The sequence below is a fragment of the Zonotrichia leucophrys genome, chromosome 3 (genome assembly GCF_028769735.1).
Source record: "Zonotrichia leucophrys gambelii isolate GWCS_2022_RI chromosome 3, RI_Zleu_2.0, whole genome shotgun sequence".
In the NCBI taxonomy this organism is placed as follows: domain Eukaryota; kingdom Metazoa; phylum Chordata; class Aves; order Passeriformes; family Passerellidae; genus Zonotrichia; species Zonotrichia leucophrys.
This window is the reverse complement of record NC_088172.1, coordinates 77,019,140-77,041,072: the sequence shown is the minus strand read 5'-3', so window position 1 is coordinate 77,041,072 and position 21,933 is coordinate 77,019,140. Positions and strand designations below refer to the sequence as shown.

The window sequence follows — 21,933 nt, the reverse complement described above, 5'->3', positions numbered from 1 at the left end:
CTTCATTCAATTATCTAATTTTGTTAACAGTTCCACTAAAACCCCAACTACAGTCTACCTCCCTAAAGATAACTACTATCTGGCAAGACACATCCCATCCTGTTTCTCAATCTTTTCTCTTCACTGGAAAATTTCACTGCTTCCCCAGCTTCAGGTGAGGAATTATTATGAATTTATAAGGTCTTCATTTACAGAGGGATCTGGCCTCCCCTTTCTTGCTGACATCAGGCTAAGCATCAAAACATATCTCCTACAGTATCTCAGATCTGGCTCTTCCTCTATAAGCTGCAGAAGAAATAAACATCTGTCATTCAACCTCCCTTGATCACCATTCATTCACTCCAAAAACACAGCCAAAAGATCTTGGCCTAGAATTCATTCCATATCATCTCCATCTTTGCAATCGGTCTTCACTCTCCCTTCAGCACTACAGCTATTTCATTTGTTGTGTCTTTTTCTTCAATACTGTGGAAGACACTTTTCCTTCTTATCACCATCTCCTGCCCAGTTAAAATCTGGTCAACGTGGTCTTTGCAAGACGTGGTACTTTCTTCCTGTTATTTCTCACAGATGCATTTCTGGCTGGCACTTTCTCCTCCCATATTATCTTTCTTATCTGTTTTATAACAATCGCTCACCTTTCCTTAGCAGACCAAATCTAGATTCAAATATTCTCTCCAGAAGGTGAGGGATGAGGTCTTAATAATAGATTTCTAAGCCATCAAATAGAACTCTGAAAAACATAAGACACTATAAAGAGAATTGAAGGATAGAGACTGCAGAAGGGCAGGAATCATACTCAGAGAAGCCATCCCAAAATGTTGGGGCAAGAGGACATCCCTGTACTGCTGCTGTTTATGCTATTTCTACTGAAGAGAACCCACTCTCTAAGTCATCAGGCAAAGTGGCAGGAAATACATAAGAATGCTGGTGCAATATTAGGAGGAGGGTAGAAAGTTGTCTATTCTGTATCCATCCACGTATAGCTGGAAAAGCTCCAGAAAGCTGAAATAGAGATAAGTTAATTTGATTCTTCCAGCTAGCACGTATGACTCCTACTATCAATATCATCTCAGTGTTTTATCCCTTCAGCAGCCCTCAGGCTCAATCCAGAAAGTTGCTGACACTTTGTTATAGCCATAATGGAACACAAAAACTATTTAAATATTAATTATGCCTTACTAAGGAAAAAGGCCAGAGTAGAGCTTTATGTTATTTTTTTCTTCTTATATTATACTGTCTAACATTTGCATCTATGCAAAAACATGATAGTATTAGAAAATCAGGTGATAAAGGTGTTAGAAACACATGGCCACAAGATTTCTGCAAATTAAGCATATCTACCCTATCCATGATTTCGGGGTTAGGATATCATGACAGCTCTTGAGCATTCAATAGAGGGAAGACATAAGATTTACAACTTAGCACTTCCATCCTCTAGTGGTAGATCTGTTCTTTCTCCTCCTTCTGTATCCCAAGCTACATATCTATTGTGGTCCCAAAATCCAGTACTTCTCCTCTTTTGCCCTAGATGTACTGCATGCATTTCCCTGCACGTTCCCATGAAACAAGAGCACTGCCCTGTTAAAAATATGTAGTCCTGTGAGAGCTTCCTCATGCATTTCATATCTACTGTAAGTAAATCATTCTCAGAACACACTCAGACACTCCCTTCAAGTATTCCAACCATGACCATGACCCTTCCCACTTTTCAGAAAGTGGGATACATACAGTGGAAGTATGCTCTTCTTGGGATATTCAGAAGCCAACAAGCACCACAGACACAAAAAATACCACACAGGCCAAATTTCAGTCAATGGAGAATGATTTAACTCTGCTACTGTCTTCGGTGAAACTGAACTGGTTTACACTGGTTTCATCTGTCCCTAAGTTTTGTAGTAAAGCAATAAGATCTAAAACTCAGTATATGCCTGTACAAAATCCTTAAAACTACACACGTGCTTTGGTGACAGCCCCAGCTTCTTCACACCCAAAATCTCACACATAAGACCAGGTTTGGATTTACATTTGTTTACACAGCCCTATTGATTCTTAGACACAGAGTGTGAGACCTGGCTCCCATCTCCTGCTCCTCTCCCAGCAGCTGTGTCTCACACGTTTGCACAGTGACTGCTGCTTCTCACACAGCTGGTCAGGGAGCTGCCAGCCAGCTGCACCTGCTGGAAGGGAGATTGAAGCGACAGAGTAGCTGGTGCTGCACTCAGGGCCATAAGCCTGCCCCTATCACAGGAATCCAGATGTAGGTGAGCACCTGAAAAGGGAAGCTGTCTCTGCCACAAAGCCTAAAATGCAATACCTCTTATGGATTTGGACTTGAATTCAACTACAGAAAGCTTCTTATAGTGCATTAAAATCAGAGACATGTGCACATGTATTGCATATGAGACACATACAAAGCATAACCAGCATTATGAAAACCTCTCTGTAGAGCAGGAAGAAAAGAAGAAACATATCCCCTGCATGGAAAAATTAAAAAGAAAAGAGAAATTCTGAGTATGCACAATCTTGGACTACGCTGGACATAAAGGAATTTTGTGCATAACTAGCCAGACTTTGATACCATGAAGAGCTTTTACCTCCTGAGCCTTAGTACCCTTTGCTTCAGGAATTTTAAACCACCCGGTTCTTTTGCCATTATTATAATAGAAGACAGTTGCATCTGAGTGCATGAAAAATACTGATCTGCCAACTATAAACTAACCCAAAAGAAAGGGACGTCTTTGTGGGCTGCCCACCATCAGTGAAGAAAGTGATTCGCAACCTCAAAATTTTGGACTTTTTCTACTTTCAGAGACAGCATCTTCTACTCAGAGGGCAATGCCAAGGCTTCTTCCTGGATATGAGTCTCTTTTCAGGAAACTTCTGCCTTGGTCTCACCAGCAGCATTTTCTTACAACCTCCACTGGTTCATCCTCATTAAGTGCAAGAAAGGAAGTAATAACTGGGGTGGGGAGTCTCCACTGAGCCAGGCCCAGTAAAGCCTCCTAGTTTGCTGAAGTCAGAGCTCATCAAATACAAATAGAAATTAAGGACCTCTCCAGCTGCCAATTGTGTTTGGCATTACCCTTCCTGACAGATTAGGTAGATTAATTAATTACAGAGAAGCACAGAAGGGACGAGGGATGGGAAGAGGGAATTAAATAACTTCCTCTTATGGGAAAAACACAATAGAGGGACTTTTAAATTATGGTTGCACAGAAACTTGCATTTAGCAACAACTCAAAGCTGCAGGCCAGTCAGAGGCATAGTCTGAAACTATGATTTACATGCAGGGCAAGTGACACTGAAAGTAAATCCCTGTATTCAAATGAATCCAGCATTAGGACAGAATGACTCAAAAGACTAATAATTAGAAACTAAACACTTAGACCTTGGTAACATGCATGAACTTAAATGAGAGTAAATGCAGTTAAAAATGCACATGACAAGTGTTTGCGGGCTGAAGCAAGGAGCTACCATGCATGTCTTTCTAAGTCACAATCTTTCAATGAGAAACTAAGGACTTCCATAAGCTTCAGACGTAGAAGATACTTTTCTGGAAAGGTGTTGCTCCATACTGAGACAGAATAGGTAACACTGCATCTCTGCTTCCCAGAAATATTACAAGAGAGCTGGAGGAGAAATAGGGAACTTTTTTATTCAAGCCCAGCAGCAAACACATAGAAACAGACCTGATGCCCTCTTGTTCCTACATACATTGACATATGTTGTCTGTATCACATGAAAGATCACAGTGGAAGCATTTCTTGGTTTTTTTACCACATAAATACTCTTTCAGGCTGCAGAGCCAAAAATGGGGCCTCACAAACACTGCCACAGCTAGGACTTGGCAAGCTTGAGTGGGACTGGTGATATATGGGAGTGCTTATTCAATGTGGTGAAGCCTAGCTTTCATCTGAGCTTTATGTTGTATCCATTACACTAAATGGTCTGCAAGGGAGAACCAGGCACGAAGGGAACTTGCTACTTCGAAGTCAGCTGTTTGCAGTGGAAACCACTACTACAATTATTTAGGTTTGGATCTCATCTGCCTGTAGCTGCTGAAGGTATGTTATCCAGTGTGTGCCAAACTTATGCCTTGCTCAGAAATTGCTTTGCTTCCTTTGACGAAGTAAATAAACAAAAATTCCCATATGCTTCCATGCTTTACCTTTCTTTCAATATAAAACCCCTTTCCTTTCTTTTCGCAACTTTCTCTTCTCTGGGAAACAAGACAATAATCACAGAGTTTTACTCTCTTTTAAGGCAGAGAAGCAACAGATGTGAAGAGATTTCACAGAGAAAGCAAAGATCAGAATTTTTCCAAACTCTATGCTACTGGTCAATTCATCCAATGCTAATATAAGCATGTCTATGGTGACGCTACTGTTCCTTTGCCTCTCTGCTGAGAGAATTAGCACAGATACCAGTTGTGTGGATGGCTCATGTACTCAGAGAAGACAAACTCTTTTCAGCATTCTGGCACTAAAGTGCTCTAGCCTGGTGTGTTGAGAAATCAAGAGATCACGGTAACACACAAAACGGGAGCAAACATCAGCCTACTTCCATAGCTCTGTTTCAGGAAAAGATGAAGACACTGATTTACTTAGGAAGGGATTTGTTCACTGCCATTTTTTTCCAGCTAGACACCTTGGCTAGATCATCTTTAATTCAGAAGGTGAGCCAACTTTGATGCTCAGGCATTATATTTCATATAATGAACTCAGAGGTGATGAGATGAAAGACTAAGAGTGTGTCAAGAAGGGACACACTTCCATGTTCTTGTGGTCACTGTTGCAGGGCACTGCAGACAGAAACCAAGGTCACAGTTTCAATCATGGCTCCCAGAATGGGCTGAGAGAAGGACAGAGACCTTTATTCAGCACTTGCTTCCATATTCATTTAATTGCACCCAGGCAATTGCACCCAGTGCAAATATTACAGGGAAAATATGGGATTGATTTCAGTGGTCTTATTGTTCAGGAATATATAGCTGTTCCATATCCATCTTCTCTGCAAAATCTGGGGGTTTGCAATAGGATCACAACACTAGGTCTAGAGAGGGAGAGGGAGAAGAGTGTAGGCTGCCTCACCTGAGCAGCAACCTACCTCTCTCAGCAATTCAATGGATGAGAAGTAGTTTAAAGGCAAGCCAAAACAGATCGTGGATAATGCTAAATTTTTCAAATACAGAGACTTCCTAAGTATTTATACTGATCCTCAACAGCAAATAATGGACCTTCAGATTTTATGCCAAAAGTACCTATTAAGTTTTGCTCTGGAAAAGCCTGTGAAGAGGGTATTATTTATATTATTCAATATAAATATGAACAAAAACCACCCAGAAAGTCAACAAAACTCCTTCCTTAGGGACTCAGAGAAAAAAAAATTTAAAAAAAAAAAAGAAAAAAAAAAGGAAGAAAAAAACTTCCCAAACCAAAAAGGAAGTGGATTCAAATGCAATGTAAGAGGAACCACAACAGGGAATTCCAGCCCAATATCCCACCTGAGCTAAATGCAAGAATGCTTCAAGGGCAGATAAGACCACAAAAGTATTGCAGTAAGCATTTCTCAAATCTTTCCCAGTATAAGAATCTCATGTGCTGAAGGAACTCATTCAAGTTTGAAGGATATAATGATACTATCATCTTTGAAAATGTAAACTCAAAAAAGACAATTCAATTTTTTCCCCAAGGACTTTGCATCTTAAAATAAAGAATCTTGCACTCCACTTTCTCAAATACCATGACCACGTCACAGTCACTAACTAAACAGAAACAACAAAAACACAAAATTTTCACACTGCTCTTTCCTGTGTGCTAGCATTCTTCAATTTTTTTTTTTTTGTTTTTTCTGAATTGCTACCATTTAAGTCACCCTTCTTGGTACAGTCTGAGTTACTATCTGGGATCAGGCTGCTGTTATAAGAGATCTAGATGGCAAAATCTTTAGTGTCAAGCAGCACACACACCTTTAACCGTCTAGAAGAGTCTTGGATTCTAACAACGAGGAAAAAGTATCAGAATCCACTGTGACAACAATACACTGCTGCTAACAAATATGAACAAGGACATGGAGAAGCTGTTCCATGAAAAAAGTTACTTCCTTTGCCTTATAATAGTTCTTCCAGATCCTTCTGTAGTTTCTGTAGAAGGGAAAATATGTGTCTAGCACAGATATTTTTGCCAGCAGGCACAAAACCATTTTGGAGCCCACCAACAGACCACTATCTGCAGCAGTACTTTACCACAATATGGCAGTATGGAAACAGAAGTGATGCTGGTCGCATCAGCCTCGATGGTCAGGTAGGGCCAGTTTCACAATTTGCAAGGTACAGGACCAGTCCACACACCCTGTTGCCTAGAGCTTACCTCTCTGCTTGTCCATTGAAGGGAATATATTAAAGCTAGCTGTTCTGTCCTCTTTCACAAAAGCAGCCTTTGGAGGACAAAACCTGTGGCCCTAAATATTTTTGTTTGCTTTGTATTTTGTGCATCTAGATTTTGATAAGAACTTACCTGTACCTTTAATAAGAACTTACCACTGCATTCATCCCAAGGCAGTCACTGCCAGCAGATGGCCTGAGAGCTGATAAATCACCTCCTGTCTTAGCCCAAACCAAATCACCATAAGCCATCATCTTCATTCAGACCTATTCTATGCACATGTTCCCAGCACAATAAACCAAGTCAGAATTTAGCGCCCATCAGGAATAACTATTTCAGTTTTAATTTTCTAATTAATCAGAAAAGGCATAAACACAGGATCCAGTTCAACTAATACATAAGCCTAGAATTGTTTTCCTGGTTGAGTGGCAACAAGAGCAGCCATTTCAGCTGAACTCAGCATCAGCTTATCATCTCACAGTCACTGCCTTGGTCAGAGTCCAGTCAGGCAGTTGCCATTACATAGCTGGATGGTCTGGGTACATCTCCCAAACAGAGCAGCTCACACACGTGTATCTGCCTCAGTATGGAGGCTACACAAACAAGTTTGAAAGCTTGGAATGGGTCATTCCTAATTTCTTCCCCTTGAAAAATGGACATCTCCAAATTCACTTTTCATGGTACTAGTTTAAGTAGCACAACAAAAACAGAAGACAAGCTCCTGATCCTCAAAATGCTAGTTTTCGACAGAAAGGGAGGTAGAAACATACTGAATATTTACTGGATTGGAAAATTCATCACAAGGGAGACTTCTCCAGCACAGCTATGCTTAGCTTTTCTTGTCATTAACTCTTTCATGGGAAAAATGCCCCAGATTTTAACTGCAACAAGGGAAAAAAATAAGGCTTTTAAAAATTCATTCAACCACACCAATGTTTCATTATACCCTTTGCAGAGCAGATGGCAAGATGATGCTGTACCCCCAGGGCCTGCTTCAGGGAGCTAACACAAATGCTCTTCTCACTACACATCTCAGATGATGTTGGTGTCATCATTTCACTTGGGGATTTGGGTCAAAAGGCTTTACACTCAAATCTGGTTTTTATATAGTACAAGTGCACCCCGACTAGACCCTAACGGATAAGCAGCAGGGAGCGAGCACACAGCACAGAGCTCTCTCAGGCACTTCCAGGTCGCTGATTTACCCTGCTGCATTTACAGACTGAATCTTTCTAATCCAATTAAAATCTCATCTGAGCTGTCAATACAGATGTAGCCTGGTTTATTTTAGTGTCTCATAGAACATGCATTAATCCAGGCCTGTGGACAAACTAGCCCTTCTAGGCAAAATCTGCATTTTGCCAGCCCAGTTTCCAGCCCAGGTTCTCTCACACATAGAGCCCTCAACTGCTCTCATGTTACCTGCCTAATCAGGAACTCCTATGGACATGCACTGCCATCCTATCTGGCTGCTTCATAAAAATGTGTGATGTACTCCATTACCCTTCTGAAAAATAGCACTTTTCTCTCCCATCTCACTTCTCATGCAATGATGGCTAGGGTACTATCATTAAATATAAGAACTGAATATGATCTGTTTTCATTTCAATGGCTTCATTTGTTTGAAATGCATATGCCAGTTACAAGCTGTCAGCACATTTAATAAGTTATAGCAAAAACCAACAACTCTCAAACTACTGGGGCCAAAAATTTTTACAGATCATCACATATACTTGTCATTAAATTTTGCACCAGAAGCATTATAAAGTATACTTTTTAATAGACTTCCATAAGGCAGCTGTGAGCTGTTTTGCCACAAGAAAGCACATGGAACACCAGTATTTGCCAGACATAAAACTAGAAGTTAAAAGCATCATTAATACCACCACAAACTCTCAAACTCCTCATAAACCTGATACCCTTCACGGTAAGCAAAAGCCCAGCAGCAACTCAAGCAGGTCTTTCACTGTGACCCAAAGGTAAACAAGTTCAAGGTTTAGCAAGCCAAGTTCAGGAGCAAAGCACATCTGTTGGTGACGTCTTCAGCAAGGCTAGATTGAATGCTTCAGCAGATCCTGGTACTGGAGAGAGCTGAACTTTGATACAGCAGTTCAAGCTTTGCATGCGAAAACCAATCGTTAAGCAGCATCCAGAAATAAATTGTCAGCAGAGCAGATTACAGGTTACACTCTTACTCTTGAGAGATACCTGCCACCACCAGCAATTCTCCACAGTCAGACAGCTGCATTTTCTAAGAGGGACTCAAGTAGTCTCACATAAAAAGAAAACTGACCTAAATATAGACCAGAATTTTGTGAAATATTTCCATAAGAGGAGATTCTCCGTTTGCAAATTAGTTCAAAGGAAGCAGACTCTTCTGCTGAACACATTATTCTTCCTGAAACAACTGCAAATCCTATTGACTCATTTCTATGCCCCTGCCACAGAATACTGAAAATCCTAATGGGTACTGGGGAAGTGTAAAGTTAATGGAAAAGAAATCCATACCAATTTCCTATATACACAGAGGGCAACTTCCGACTGAGGAAGTCCTTGAGATGAAAACTGTTAGAGGGTTGGACAGTATCCTAGAAAAGACCACCCTATGGCCACACCTTATAGTCTCCAACACCTTACATTTTTCCCTAGCCATTTGCTTTGGACCCCATCTTGAACCTGAAGCCTGGGCTAGGATGTCAGACCACTGATCTGACAAACCACAGCTGTCCCTGTATTTGATATGGCAAACTATAGTTGCCCATACACTAACCTCCAATTGCTTATGCAAATGACATGGTTCTTTTCATTGCTATAGCATTTCAAAGCTCTGGTCACAGACAAGAATTTATTGGGCTAATGTTACAAGTGTAACATAGGAACACTACTGGCAAATTCCTCTAATGCTGAGATCCAGTATTTTCTCTTCTGTTCCTCACCTCAGTTGCACTCCTCAGGCATATACACACTTACAGATATCTCACTTTACATAAGCTCCAGTCTCAGAATGGTAATGAGAAACCTAATCAGCTGCATCAAATGGGCATCACCTTTACGACACAGTTTGCAAAACAACCCAGCCCTATGACCTCTGCCTGTGTTTTGCATTCCGGCTGAACAAGAAGACAAAGACAGTGAAGTCATTTGATGCCAGGCATGAAAAGCAAGTGTCTGGCTCCTGGAGTCTGCAACATTTACCACAAAAGAAAACAACAAAGTTCATCTGAAATAATTCCTTCTCTTCCTGTTTATGGCTGTTGCTGCAACAGCACCATTTCATGGTTCAAAGGCAGCTGTGTGATGAAACATAATTAGCATGGTCACCTGATTCTTATACCTCACCAGCAGAATGCTACTCATCAACAAAACCAAATAGCCCTCACTTTACAGATCTGCAAACCCTAAGATTTTCCACTTCATTACCCCATACAGCAGATTTTATCCCAAAGCTGTAAACAAGAAATTGACTGTCAGCTCTCTCCAGAGAACTTGAGAAGTTCCTACCAACAAACCCAATACTACATAGTGCTATGAGAATAAATAAGCACATTTAAACATTTTATTGTACTTATACTCAGTTCCACTATCATCCATCCTGTTGCTTGCCATCTTTCTCCTACCAAACAACTAGTCATAAAAGAATGAAAAGGTTTTTTTAAAAACTTCAACAGAAGCACTCTAAGAAATCTCTTAAATCCTCTTATTCTTATTACTCTTTAAAGGGAAAAGTCCATCCACCTCATAAATATATCAATCTGTCAGCAGAAACTTACCACAAGTTCAGCGAATCTGGCATTGAGCTCTTCTGCTGGTGGGATTGGGACAGAAAACTCAAGGAACTGGAGGGGATTATTGTCCTTGAGGTTGATTTCAGGGAGGTCGCTGCCTCCAAAACAGCAAAGAAACCCCAAGGCATGACGATTCCTCTTCCGGGGGGCCATGATCATGGTGTATGGTGCTATCTTCTAATCATGTTCTGTAGAAAAAAAAAAACAAAACAAAACCAATAGACATTAGATGATAAAAAAGACTGCTGAATCTGTGCAGCTCTGTGCAGTTAGAATGGCTGTCACTGGAGGGACAGATGGAAGAGGACAGAAGGATCTGATACCCAAAAGAACAAAATAAACACTCAAGCCAGATAAGGTAGCTAGGCCTTCGTATGGTATTAACATGTTCTTCCAAGGCAGTGTAGAATTGCTTCTCCCAGTTTTTCTGAAAAAAAGATTCTACCAATTCAGTGTGGAATTTCCCAACAGGTAGATTTGTCATCAATGCTCAGTAGCCAAGGCTGAATGCTACCCACAGAATGCTAATATTGGCCTTTTTCTCACTACTACAATAAAGGAAAGAAACTACCAGAAGGAAAAAAGCATGTATGGGAGAATTTTCCAAAAGTATGGGAAGAATCTTCCAAAAGTATAGCATTTGATCAAAATAAAATGAACAATGAAAAAATGAAGCAGACATCAATCTTCCACCACTGCAGAGCCAGACCACCAAACTTTCATTTATTCCTTCACAGTCAGGACTATCACTGCAGGACCATTTTGTCCATCCCATTTTCAAACACATGTAAATAGTTTGGGCTGCTTTATGTATTCAGGGAAGAAACAGCACAGTGCTAATGCATGTCTTTAGATTTACATTTGAGCTGCCAGATCCCATCTTGACAGAACCTGGCTAGAGGGGCTTTGGTATCAGGAGTAGAAAGAGAGGCAGAAGGAGAAGCAGGGGAAGTGACTGATTTCACTACCACACAACACCGTTTGTGAGCAGCCCATCCAAACAGGAAGTCTCCTGCCAGCAGTTTGAAAGGAGGGATCTGTGCAGTGCACAGAGAGCCGCATATTTTGCCCTTTTAAGGGACTTGCTGTTTGACAGCTCAGGGGCTTATTTGTGTTATATTTTTAAGGACTTCACTTAATCTGCAGAATAAGCCATATCCTTAGAGAGTAAATAATTAAAGCTTGTTGTGAAGCTGGTCTCCCTGGGCACAGGGCAGGGGAGCAGGAGGGAGGTGGCAGGTGAACCAAACCACAGGATGCTGGATGCTGTATCAGCAACAACACAGCTGAGCTTTGTCATCAGAGCAGCTGCTGCCCTAACCTGCCCTACAATGCTTTGGTCTGTTTGCCTGCCAGAACAAGGCTGCTTTGAGCTTTCATAGAGACTGAGTAGCTGTGCAAGGAAAAGCACCTTTGGGACAGCAGTTGCATAGTGGGACTTAACATACAGAACACAGCCAGCTCTCCAGGGATGTTTTGTGCAGAAACTGGCATGCTTGCTTAAAAAAAAAAAAAAAAACAACCTAAGCAACAAACAACAGCCAAAAAAAGTCCAAATCATCCAAACCTCTACCCTTATGGCACTATGTGCTTAGCAGGAACCACCTGCCCTACTCTATGTAGGATTAATTTATCCAGCACATTCTCTTATGCATTGGAGAGTCATCAGCTGCAACTCTCAGGCAGCTGAAAGAAAAGCAAGCTGGTAAAAAGTACTGTCTTCTGGCATGCCCACTCTGCTTTGCTCTCCATCCCAGCTCTGCAAGGGGTGTTATGTCCCAGCAGGATTCACTAGAGCAGGATGTTGCTGGCTTCAAAAGCCCATTCATAAAAACATTGGGTTCTCACTAGGAGATGGCAAAGGTCAACTTCAAACTGAACTGGTCATTGACACAGCTTCAGTCAGCAAAACCAAAATGCCCTCAAATCTATCACAATGATGTGCATGGCAATTTGTGTTTCCTCTCAAGAGTGGACACTTGAGAGATTCAGCTGCTAAAAAGTTTCACAATAGAGCCTCAGAAATTAAACTTGTACACTACAGACCATCTTCTCAAGTATTATTATTCCAAGTGCAATGCCCTTTATGGCAACCTGGTCATGACTGAGATTAAAACCAATTAGTTTGACAAAACTCTCTTTTGGAAGGAACTGAATTCAGTGAGACAAAATTGATTTACATGCAATACAACTACACTTGAATCAATTCAGTTGCAACCAAGCTCTGGCCCACTGTCTAAAGGCTTCCCCACCAACCATCAGAGCACCGGCATTCTCTGGGGCATAGACAATGAATCCTCCTTGGATAAACTGGCTGAGCCATTGGAACGATAGGACCATAACAACCTCCCTCATGAGCTCAGGTCAAGGCTCTGGTATAAACTTTGCCAAAAGAGGCACCTTACCAAGAAATGGGAACTATGTGAATGGATGTGAAGCTCAACATTTTCTACAGGTTAAGTACAGCCCTGGTCTGGCTACCACAGGTTGTCCTGCACTGGAATTTCCTTACTTGGCTCTCCTCTTAAGCAGGTTCATCTAAGAGGTTGTCAGTCTCCAGGCCTTCCTCATCCATAATGCAGAGAAATACACAAGCTGATGTTTGTTACTGTGATTTTTTTACAGAATCTGCAGTTCCTTGGGATCAACACTTGTGAAACTCAAGGCTACTTAATTTTTATTACCCTGCAAAAGTATGCAGAGCTCACATGGACAATAAGCTCACTTCTGCAAAGCATCATTCCATTGCACAACTCATACTCTTAACACTGGCATTTTCCAGGTGCATCTATAGGCAGCAGGCATGAAATTCATACTAACATAGAGGGGTAAAAATAACATTTTTGTACTGCTTTCACACTGTAATTGTGTGGATAGGTGAGGTGCCCAGATGCTTTCAAAATACAAACAATTGAGGACTGCTACAGAGGAATCCAGCACAGGTATTTTAGAATCAAATCACTGAAGGAATGAATGAAAGAAATTTCTAAGTTGGAGCACTGTCTCTCTAAAATTAAATCTGCCAGTAAAGTAGATGTCCTTCAGAATCCTGTAAGTTGCACCGTTGATGCTATTAATAACTAATTAAAACTTTTTTATTTTATTGGGATAAAAAAAAAATTCTAACTACTTCCAAGTTAATAAATTTTTCCTTTCCTTTCCCTCTTTTTTGCTTTTCCTTTCTCAAGAATCAAATCTGGGAAAAATGCGCTTCCAAAGAATGAGGAGGGTGGGAGACAACAAAGAAAATGAAGAAAAGAGCAACTTCCATTTTTCTGAGTGGCAATTGACAGCAAAGCTGACATAAAAAATTATGAAAATAACAAGAAGTGAGGGGATTTCTTCTAATAAAAGTTCTATTGCCTCTCAACTTCAGGCAAGTAAGAATGAAACACGCGCAATTACGTATTTCTATATATATACACCCCCAGTGAGAATCAATAGGAAATCTCTCTCTGGAGAGGATCCCACTATTACACACAACTCCCTCCCACAGCTCTCATCAGTTCTACTGTTTTGCCCTTTTGCACAACACAAACAAGTTGCTGTCATTTCAGCAGCTAACCACGCACCCGCTCCTCACAGCAATCCCTCTCCTGCTTCCCAGCCCCATCTGTGGTTCGGCTCAGGTCAGGAGTCACAGCCTGGAACTCTGCCCAAGGCCTATTTATAACAACGTCCTCTTCCTCCGACAGGGTGTACGTGTTCATTTCTAAACCATTTGGCCCAGTGACCAAACATAATTTAGCTAATGCAATTTTTCCAACCCTTATCAGAAGTTTTAGCCCCATGGGATCAGATCCATGCTAACTGCACACGAGGATCCTCTTTCAATTGCTTTCCGAATTGCTTCATAAGCCTCACTCTTCTCTTCATTCTCATCTCAGAGACTGTAATTTTCATGCCAACATATGCTAAATAAGCAATGTTCCCCTAAAAGTAAGATACCTAAAGCAACTGCTCTGCCAGCAGCTCTCCTGTGCAAGACAGCTGATTATTGGAGATTTTATCTCACTGTTCTGTCCTTCAGCACACTTAATAGCCAGAGCATAACTGTAACTAAAACAGAGAAAATTACTTTTGTATCACTGCCTTTGGAAAAAGGAAAAAAAGAGAACTCAGTGGGTAACTAAAAACACACAGTCATGCAAAAATAGTTCACAACATAAGGAAGCATTAATGGTCAACACTTTCAGAGCTTTATCTCTATTGATCATCAACAGACCCATGATGTCAGCGGATGCAGCCATAGCTCTCATCTGAGTGGGGAGCATGGGACTGAAAATACGATGAAGAATCACTGCCCACACTAGCTTATACGAACAAGAAAGATAATAAAGTTAAAAATTTCCATTTCCCTGTAATTTAGCTATCTTTGTCTGTGGCAGGATAAAACATATACATGTAAGGTGTGATCACTCATGTAGAAAGAAATCTGAAGTCAGAGTTGTTTAGAACACAAGCCAACTCACCCACAACCCCTAAATCCAAGTTAAAACTCCAAATTATTCAACTATTAAGTAATAAACCATGAGAAGTTCCTGGTATTAAAAGAGCTCCCTAGATCATCACTTATTGATGATGAAATGGAGGAAATAAGCACCAAGCTCAAAACTGCCTGCAGGTGGACACTGGATAAAGGGAAAGAGCTCCCTACTGATCCTATGCTCAGCTCCCTGGACCACATTGCTTCTTCAGTACACAGATGGTGAAATGATGAGCTTCATGGCATGATTTAATTACCATGGGAATTTTCCATGGATGTCACATGTAATGTGACAGATGTCAGATACACTACATGGCAATTGCAGCAGGGGGGATGGGGAAAGGAAGCACACAAGCAATCCGTTTGTTGCACATGTAATAATAACCCAACTCCTTTGGTTTGGATTTGGTATCTTACTAAGGAGCCTCCTGGTATCCAGCGCACAAAACAGCAACAAAAAGCCCTGACCACTTAAAATCCACAAAGTTAAAACCTTATTTTTCAGGGAAGCTTCCTGAAGATCTATGGACACCAGCTTGCTACGTTGGACAGGAAGGCACTGGAAACCAAACCAAATCAACAGATTACTGGAAGTGATCTGGAAAAGAGCAGGGTCTGTGCAGCAATAGCTACTCAATCCCAATCAGCCATGGCCCACACGTAAGTTGCCACAGGACAGACGGCAGCTCAAATAAAGCTATGCATTTTGAAGCTAGTTCACAGATTTTCCTTCTCCCAACACATTGAAACAAGAGTGCAGAGCTCTTAGTGCTTATGAGAACTTTGCAAGACAGTCCAGAAACTCACTGTTCGTTTCTTTTACACACCTTTTCATTAAAAATGAGATGGTTGATAATTTCAAAGCATTGCACAGACCTAAGGTTTTTCTCCTATTTTATATTTATTTAATGTTTATTCATTTATTTACCTCAGAAATAAGTCCCGAGATAAGGGAAAAGGCACAGACTATTTGAAGGCTGTCAGGTGTAGCTATATCCATGAACCTACTTACTGCAACGTGTCTGTCAAAAATCTCTTTATTTTTAATACTTTAAGGATGCTCAGGATGTGCTGGGTGACTAATGACCACTAATGTTAGTCTGTTAATACCCACAAATCCACTACGTCTCACCTTATACCAACTTATCAACACACAACAACAACAAAAAAAGAAAGCTAAAGAACTGTAAGAAACTTCTCTTCTGGAATACTATTTGCAACACTTTCCCTACCTTCACCTAATGAGGGAAAAAATAACTCTACAGAAAAATAAACAAACAAAACCAACCACCAAACAAAAGAAAGCAGGAAAAAAATACGCCTGCAGGTTCCTTCTGTTCCTCCTAATCATTAATCTATTCAAATTGTATTCACAGGGAAACTATTTCAAAAGAACAATCAAGATTCAAAACACAAAGCAATGAGAGCAACAAAGCAGTTAAAGTCAGTGTCATGAATTGGGTTAGCAATAACTATTTATTTATACCTTTTTTCTCACTCTTTAATGAAGTACAGATTAATACTTTTCTATGCTTAACTGAGGTGATTAAACAACCCATTCATTTTTTTACCTGCTAAGGAGTTATTTTATTTTTACAAAGGTACTATAACTGTGTCGCAGTTTCCTATGACTTCACACAGAAATGTGCACAGTCAAAACTAATTTTTTCTCCTAGACACCAAATGCTGAGTCTTAATTGTACTCTTGCATCTCATTTATAGACAAGTAAATCTATGCATCTTTAACATTTCTGAATGGTGATATGACCACCACAGCTTAGACTGCTAAAAAAACAAGTAAAACTCACAGCTTAACTCTTTATCCAGGACAAGCATGTCCTTCATCTCCTCAGGGTCTGATTGTACTGCAGATTTGCATCCTAATTTATCAATTCCTCACTGAGGCATGCTTGCTAGCAATCCAAACCACCATGGTGGAGGAACGAACAGGATTGCATACTGCCTAAAAATATAATCAACCTTGCTGGTTTGCATGAAGTAGTGTGGACCCCTTACCCCTCTCCATATTTCTTCCAAGTTCTCTGGTTTTGCAGCACTGCAGTGTCAGTAACATTTACACATACCCTCCACTTCCTTCTCAATCAGAAAGTCACTGCTACCAAGATCAATTTTCTTGTCTTCTTCATCATGAACCACATTTGTTATATTCATATACCTCCCCAAAGATAACTCATTCCCTTCTACTAAGAAAAAAAAGTTGCTCCTTTATAGTCTTACTTCTCCCTTTCTTTCTTTTCTACCAGTTTCAGTTTTATTCTCTACTATTTCACTGTTTCATTACAATATCCTCATTTTTTTCATGACAACTGTTAGAATTGAAATGGCTTCCTGTAGTCACTTCCTATGCTCACACTATAAAACCTTTTTCTTTTTTAAAGCAGATATTGAAGATAAAAATACTTCTAAAGAGACACCTACTACATGATACAAGCTGCAAAGCCTGCATCACACTTCATATACGTTTTATTTTGTCTGTATTTTACTTTATTGTCCTAGCTGCGGCACTGAGGTTGTAGGTACTCCAGTGTAGGGTCTTACTCTTCTGCTTAAACCAGTTATTTTACAGTGTCAAACAGACTGGGAACAAACAGAAATAAAAGCAGTAGGCCTGCAAAAAGGTAATCACCTGCCTGCAAGCTGGCCAGGCCAAAACAGGCTCACCCCCCCAGTAATGATGCTGCTGTAGAGACAATTTAGCAGTGTCCACTAGTCTAGCATGGATAAATTAATTCTTTACAAAATAATGGAATTTATGCAGTGATTTCTCCTACCACAGCATTAGCTTCACTAGATGGGCTGGTTTATAATGTCCCTGTTCATCAAATTGCTGTGGCTGTAAGACCCAATGGGAAATACACTGCATTGAAAAAAACCATAGAAAAAAAAATTCCACAAACCCCACAGATGGCACCCCAAGACCCAATTGTGACTAAGGATAAGACCATGAAGCAGCAAGTATTTTTAAACACTCTCTACAATTCACAGATTTTACTTTTGAAATAATTCAGATCCTAAAAATATTATTTTTAAGGCTTGACAAAATTATACAGTAATTCTAGGGCCATGAATTCAGGCCAAGGCTATAATTCTAGTTTGTGTCTATGCTACTCAACAGTGTACCTCAACTTCCTCTTCCAGAAGCTACAGACCTAGACGGCAGAGCCCAAGTTAGACTCTCAATTTTCTTTACTTTCTTTTGGTGATGGGTACAACAGAGTGATGCAATTTCACAAAAAAAGTGTTGTGGAATTTGGAGTGCAAGATGAAGCTTTTATTCAAAATAAGAAATCATAGACTGAAGATTAAATGGATCACGCTGACATCAATTAAGCAGACACACACTGACAGCCGGAACCAGCACATCACTTCTTCAGCTTCAATGCAGAAGACTGCTATTTTCCTCTACAGGGAGATTATTTCCTGTACCTTGTACAGGTCTTATGGTATGAAATGCCTCTAAAGTCATTGTATAACAATGACTAATCAGTAATGTCTGTCAGTTCTATCTAATAAGAGCAAGTACCAAGGATGAAACATCCATACCCCCAGAGCAACATTTTTGATCAGTAAAGAACAAAGTGTCCCACTCTATCCTCTATTCCACAAGATCAGGAATACTAGTAAAGCTCTTTAGATTAGTACTAAAGCTTGATCTAGGAACTTATAATCTCTTCAATATTTCTATTGGAAAGAGTGCGGTTTAGTTACAGAGGAAGTCAACCTAGTGTTTCCCAGTAACACTACTGCCATGCTCAGAAGAATGAACGCACAAAACCCCATTACTAAGAGCGTCCCTGTCTTGTTTGGGTCATTGTAATTTTTCCATTCTGTCATTGCCCAATTATTTCCAGACATGATGTAACTATTTTGCCAAGGGATTTGGGAGTCAAAATGTTGCCGTTGTTGTCATCGTTATCCTGGGTGCTTGAATTTTCCAGACAAAATAAGCAGCTGAGGGCATTAGAGTGCCTCTACTGAGAGAGAAATACTCCGTAAGAACTGCCAGGGTGCTCCAAGAAAAACAAATAAATAGTAAAGGTCCAATTACATTCCCCCGAACTCCTTATTTCCATGTGAAATGCTGTATTCTTATTCAGACAATTAGCAGAATAAAATTTCGTCTGTTGTCTGATATCATCATAGCATTATTAAATTGATTTGCATTCTAGCACGCTGATCAGGGCCACTATGTGACCTAAAAACTCAACTCCAGTAGAAATGTGCCTTGATTATAACCACTGAAAACTAACCACAGATGTAGGTGTACCAGTGCTGACTTCACTATTGACAGGTAAATCCATTACCTGCACTGGTAAAACTTTCCTAAATGTCACACACAGGAAAAAGCAATTCAGTCCTTATAGCAAATGGATATAACTGGGGGAAAACTCAACACAGAGACCATTTGGATTTTCACCTGTTTTTTGTGGATGGCACTGAATTCCTTCAAAACTGGTGCTCATCAATGCCACCTGTGAAAGCCAGGTTCCAGGCTGCAGAGCTGCCACTTTCCTGCTCAGTGCCCCAGCTAGAGCACAGTGTGCTTCTATGTGTCCCTGCAAACCTGTACATAATAAAATGGTGGCTCTCAGTTCTGTTCCACAGACTGAAAAGCCAATGATGTGGACAATGGTTAAAAACCTTCTTTAGTGATCCACTAATGAAATAAACAGGCACTAGATGCATTCACAAAGGGAACGGGTCTCAGGGTTTTTATGTTCACTCCATCTTGGAGATGGCTCCCATAGGTCAAGGCACAGACAGGGTGAAAATGTCCTTGATTCTACATACCTACTTTTTAAACTACTCAGATTGCAGAGTTGTCAATTTGGCACCAAAAATAAATTCCCTGTAGAAAATCAAGTTAAGAAAAGGTCACATACAGCATTTTATTCCAGCATTTTTATTTTTCTTCAACATTCTGACCAGGGATACTCTGAGTTCAATGCCCTGAAACCTCAACATTACGCAAGTAGGTTTGAACTCCAAGCCAGAAGCTTGGTGAAACTGCTGAACTTTTAACCTAACGTGTCTTCATGAAGAATGGATATTTGGAAAGAGCTTTGCTCAAAGATTTTGGGTTGCTTCTGTGTGTATTTTTAAGTGACATCCAGATAAAATATATTTTCTGGCTGCTTCAATATTTTCAGGAGGAGACTTTACACCAACACTGAAAGCTGGTTTCAGAGGCGTGACGCACTGCTTTAGGTTTTGGGGCTGTCAAGTGTTTCATTGCAGTAAAGTGAACAAGGCTTCCTCTGTATTTCAGTCAAAATCTATGCTCTGAGTGACACAGGTGCGGATCAATTACAAGGGTCTGAGAAGAAAACACTACCTAAAACCAGCCACCTTCCTTGCATGGTCAATGGGTACTCTGGCCAAGAGCATTATGTGGAAAATAATGCAGTAAAAGGAGGGGCAGAGAGATCTCCCTTAGAATGCACAAATGTGAGGTTCTTATCTACAAAGCAGTGCCTATCCATGTGGTCTAGAGCATTTGAAAGACAGGAGGGTAGTGCCTGTGCCAAGTGTGAACCCTCCCTCTTTCCAACCTTGAATAGCTCTAGCCTCCCAGATACCCATGGCAACAGGTCAAGTCCACATCAAGGCCCTTTAAGGTTCATGACTAAGAAACTTTTAAGTTCTGAAGTATATCTAAGGAAGACTTCCTAGAACTGTAATTGACCTCTAACACACTGTCCTTTCATGAGGATAGGTCATTTTAAAATGCATGCTCAGATAACTCAAAGAAAACTGCAGCAAAAGTTTGGGTAGTCATCTCCAGACTTCTGAGTGTCTACAGCAAGTCAACAGCCTGTGTGAAAATACAGCAAGCTCTTTCAGCTTCTGAACCCAACCTACTTGTAGCTTGTTGACAAAGCTTGGAGCACACTCCACAGAAAACCAGATTGCAATATAAAATTCCCTCAGCTCCCCACCACAGCTGCACACAACTGGGGAAAAAACTCTAAAAATTCAACAAAACAACCAACCTGCTTTTAAACCACTACTTGCTCTGGATTCATAGCCCTCAGACATGATTCATAAAGAAGGCCCATTATACACAAACAGAAGAGAAACCTACCCTCTATCAGAGAAAGGAACATGTTTATCCCCTGAGGGCTGCAAACATTGTGTATTGATGTATGTCTTTGCAAAGCATGTACCAATATCACTGCTTGCCGTCTCTAGTTTTGGATAGCACTGATTTATTCAATGGCTTATACAGGGTTTATCCAAATCATCACTTGCTGCAGTTTGTTTTGTCACACCCTTTGGAAAGAGTGTATTTAAAACATACTTAAATCAATAATTTTTATTTATTTTATATCTTAAATTTATGGATGAATACATACAAACACAGTAAACAGTCATACAAGTAAACACAGTAAACACAGTACGAGTCATACATTGCCTCGTACAAGTTGAGGTCTTGGCTCTGCTGCCCCGCTCACATGCAAGAACATGTCTCACTGCAAGAAAGGCTGAAATTGCTGTTATTCCCTTTTTCTACTAACCAAAGAAGAGTCACAGCCAACCAGTACCAAAATCTTTTCAGTAACAAGAAGCAGCAGCATTTGCCCCTTTTCCTGCCCAAAAATCCATTTGAACAAGGAAGCAATCTCAATTTTCATAAAATCTTTGCCAACAGAGGGAACCGAAAATACCAGAAGCTCTGAAAAATCAAGACCAACTAGGTATTTGGTCCGGGTGGCAAATTCAAGAAGAAAACCGTTTATATAATAACTTGCGGAAGAGCTGACAGCCTATCACTAGATTTTAACTATTGGCTGTTGTACCAGTAAATTTGAGACAAAAATGGCATTAATACCATGGAACCCTCATGTTTTACTTCCTTCCCTCCTCCCAGTCATTCATGTTACAAGCAAAGGGTCTATCACACTACAGTAGTGAATGCTTAAAACAGATAAAATTGTACAGAGAAGTGTATCCATCTCCAAACCCCTTAAAAAATAAACTAGCAGATGTATAAAGCAAACACTGAGTCCATATCAATGAGATACTCTTCTGGGTGAACTCTTCCCTAGTGCTTGTTCTGTCCATACCCTAACAACAGTCAAACACAGCCCATAAGAAGCACGGATACTGCCCAGGAAATGTTCTTACTGCTGGGTTTACAGTGTCATCAGCTATTAATCAAAAAAAGCTCCACTGGGATAACCCTAGAATTAAACAAATTAAGAAATGCACATCTAGAGAAGGGGGTGGGTGTGGGAAGTAATTTTAAGGAACG

General features: G+C 40.4%; 1 protein-coding gene across 4 annotated transcripts in view; it reads right to left on the bottom strand.

The window, feature by feature from the left end:
• The window catches only part of DAAM2 (dishevelled associated activator of morphogenesis 2), a 202,947-nt gene that overhangs the window by 110,340 nt on the left and 70,674 nt on the right, over positions 1 to 21,933 (bottom strand). For all 4 annotated transcript variants that reach the window (XM_064708908.1, XM_064708912.1, XM_064708909.1 and 1 more), the window contains one exon: positions 10,157 to 10,359. In XM_064708908.1, coding sequence (XP_064564978.1) covers positions 10,157 to 10,330 — 174 coding nt within the window. In that variant the 5' untranslated portion in view covers positions 10,331 to 10,359. The remainder of the gene's footprint in view (positions 1 to 10,156; positions 10,360 to 21,933) is intronic.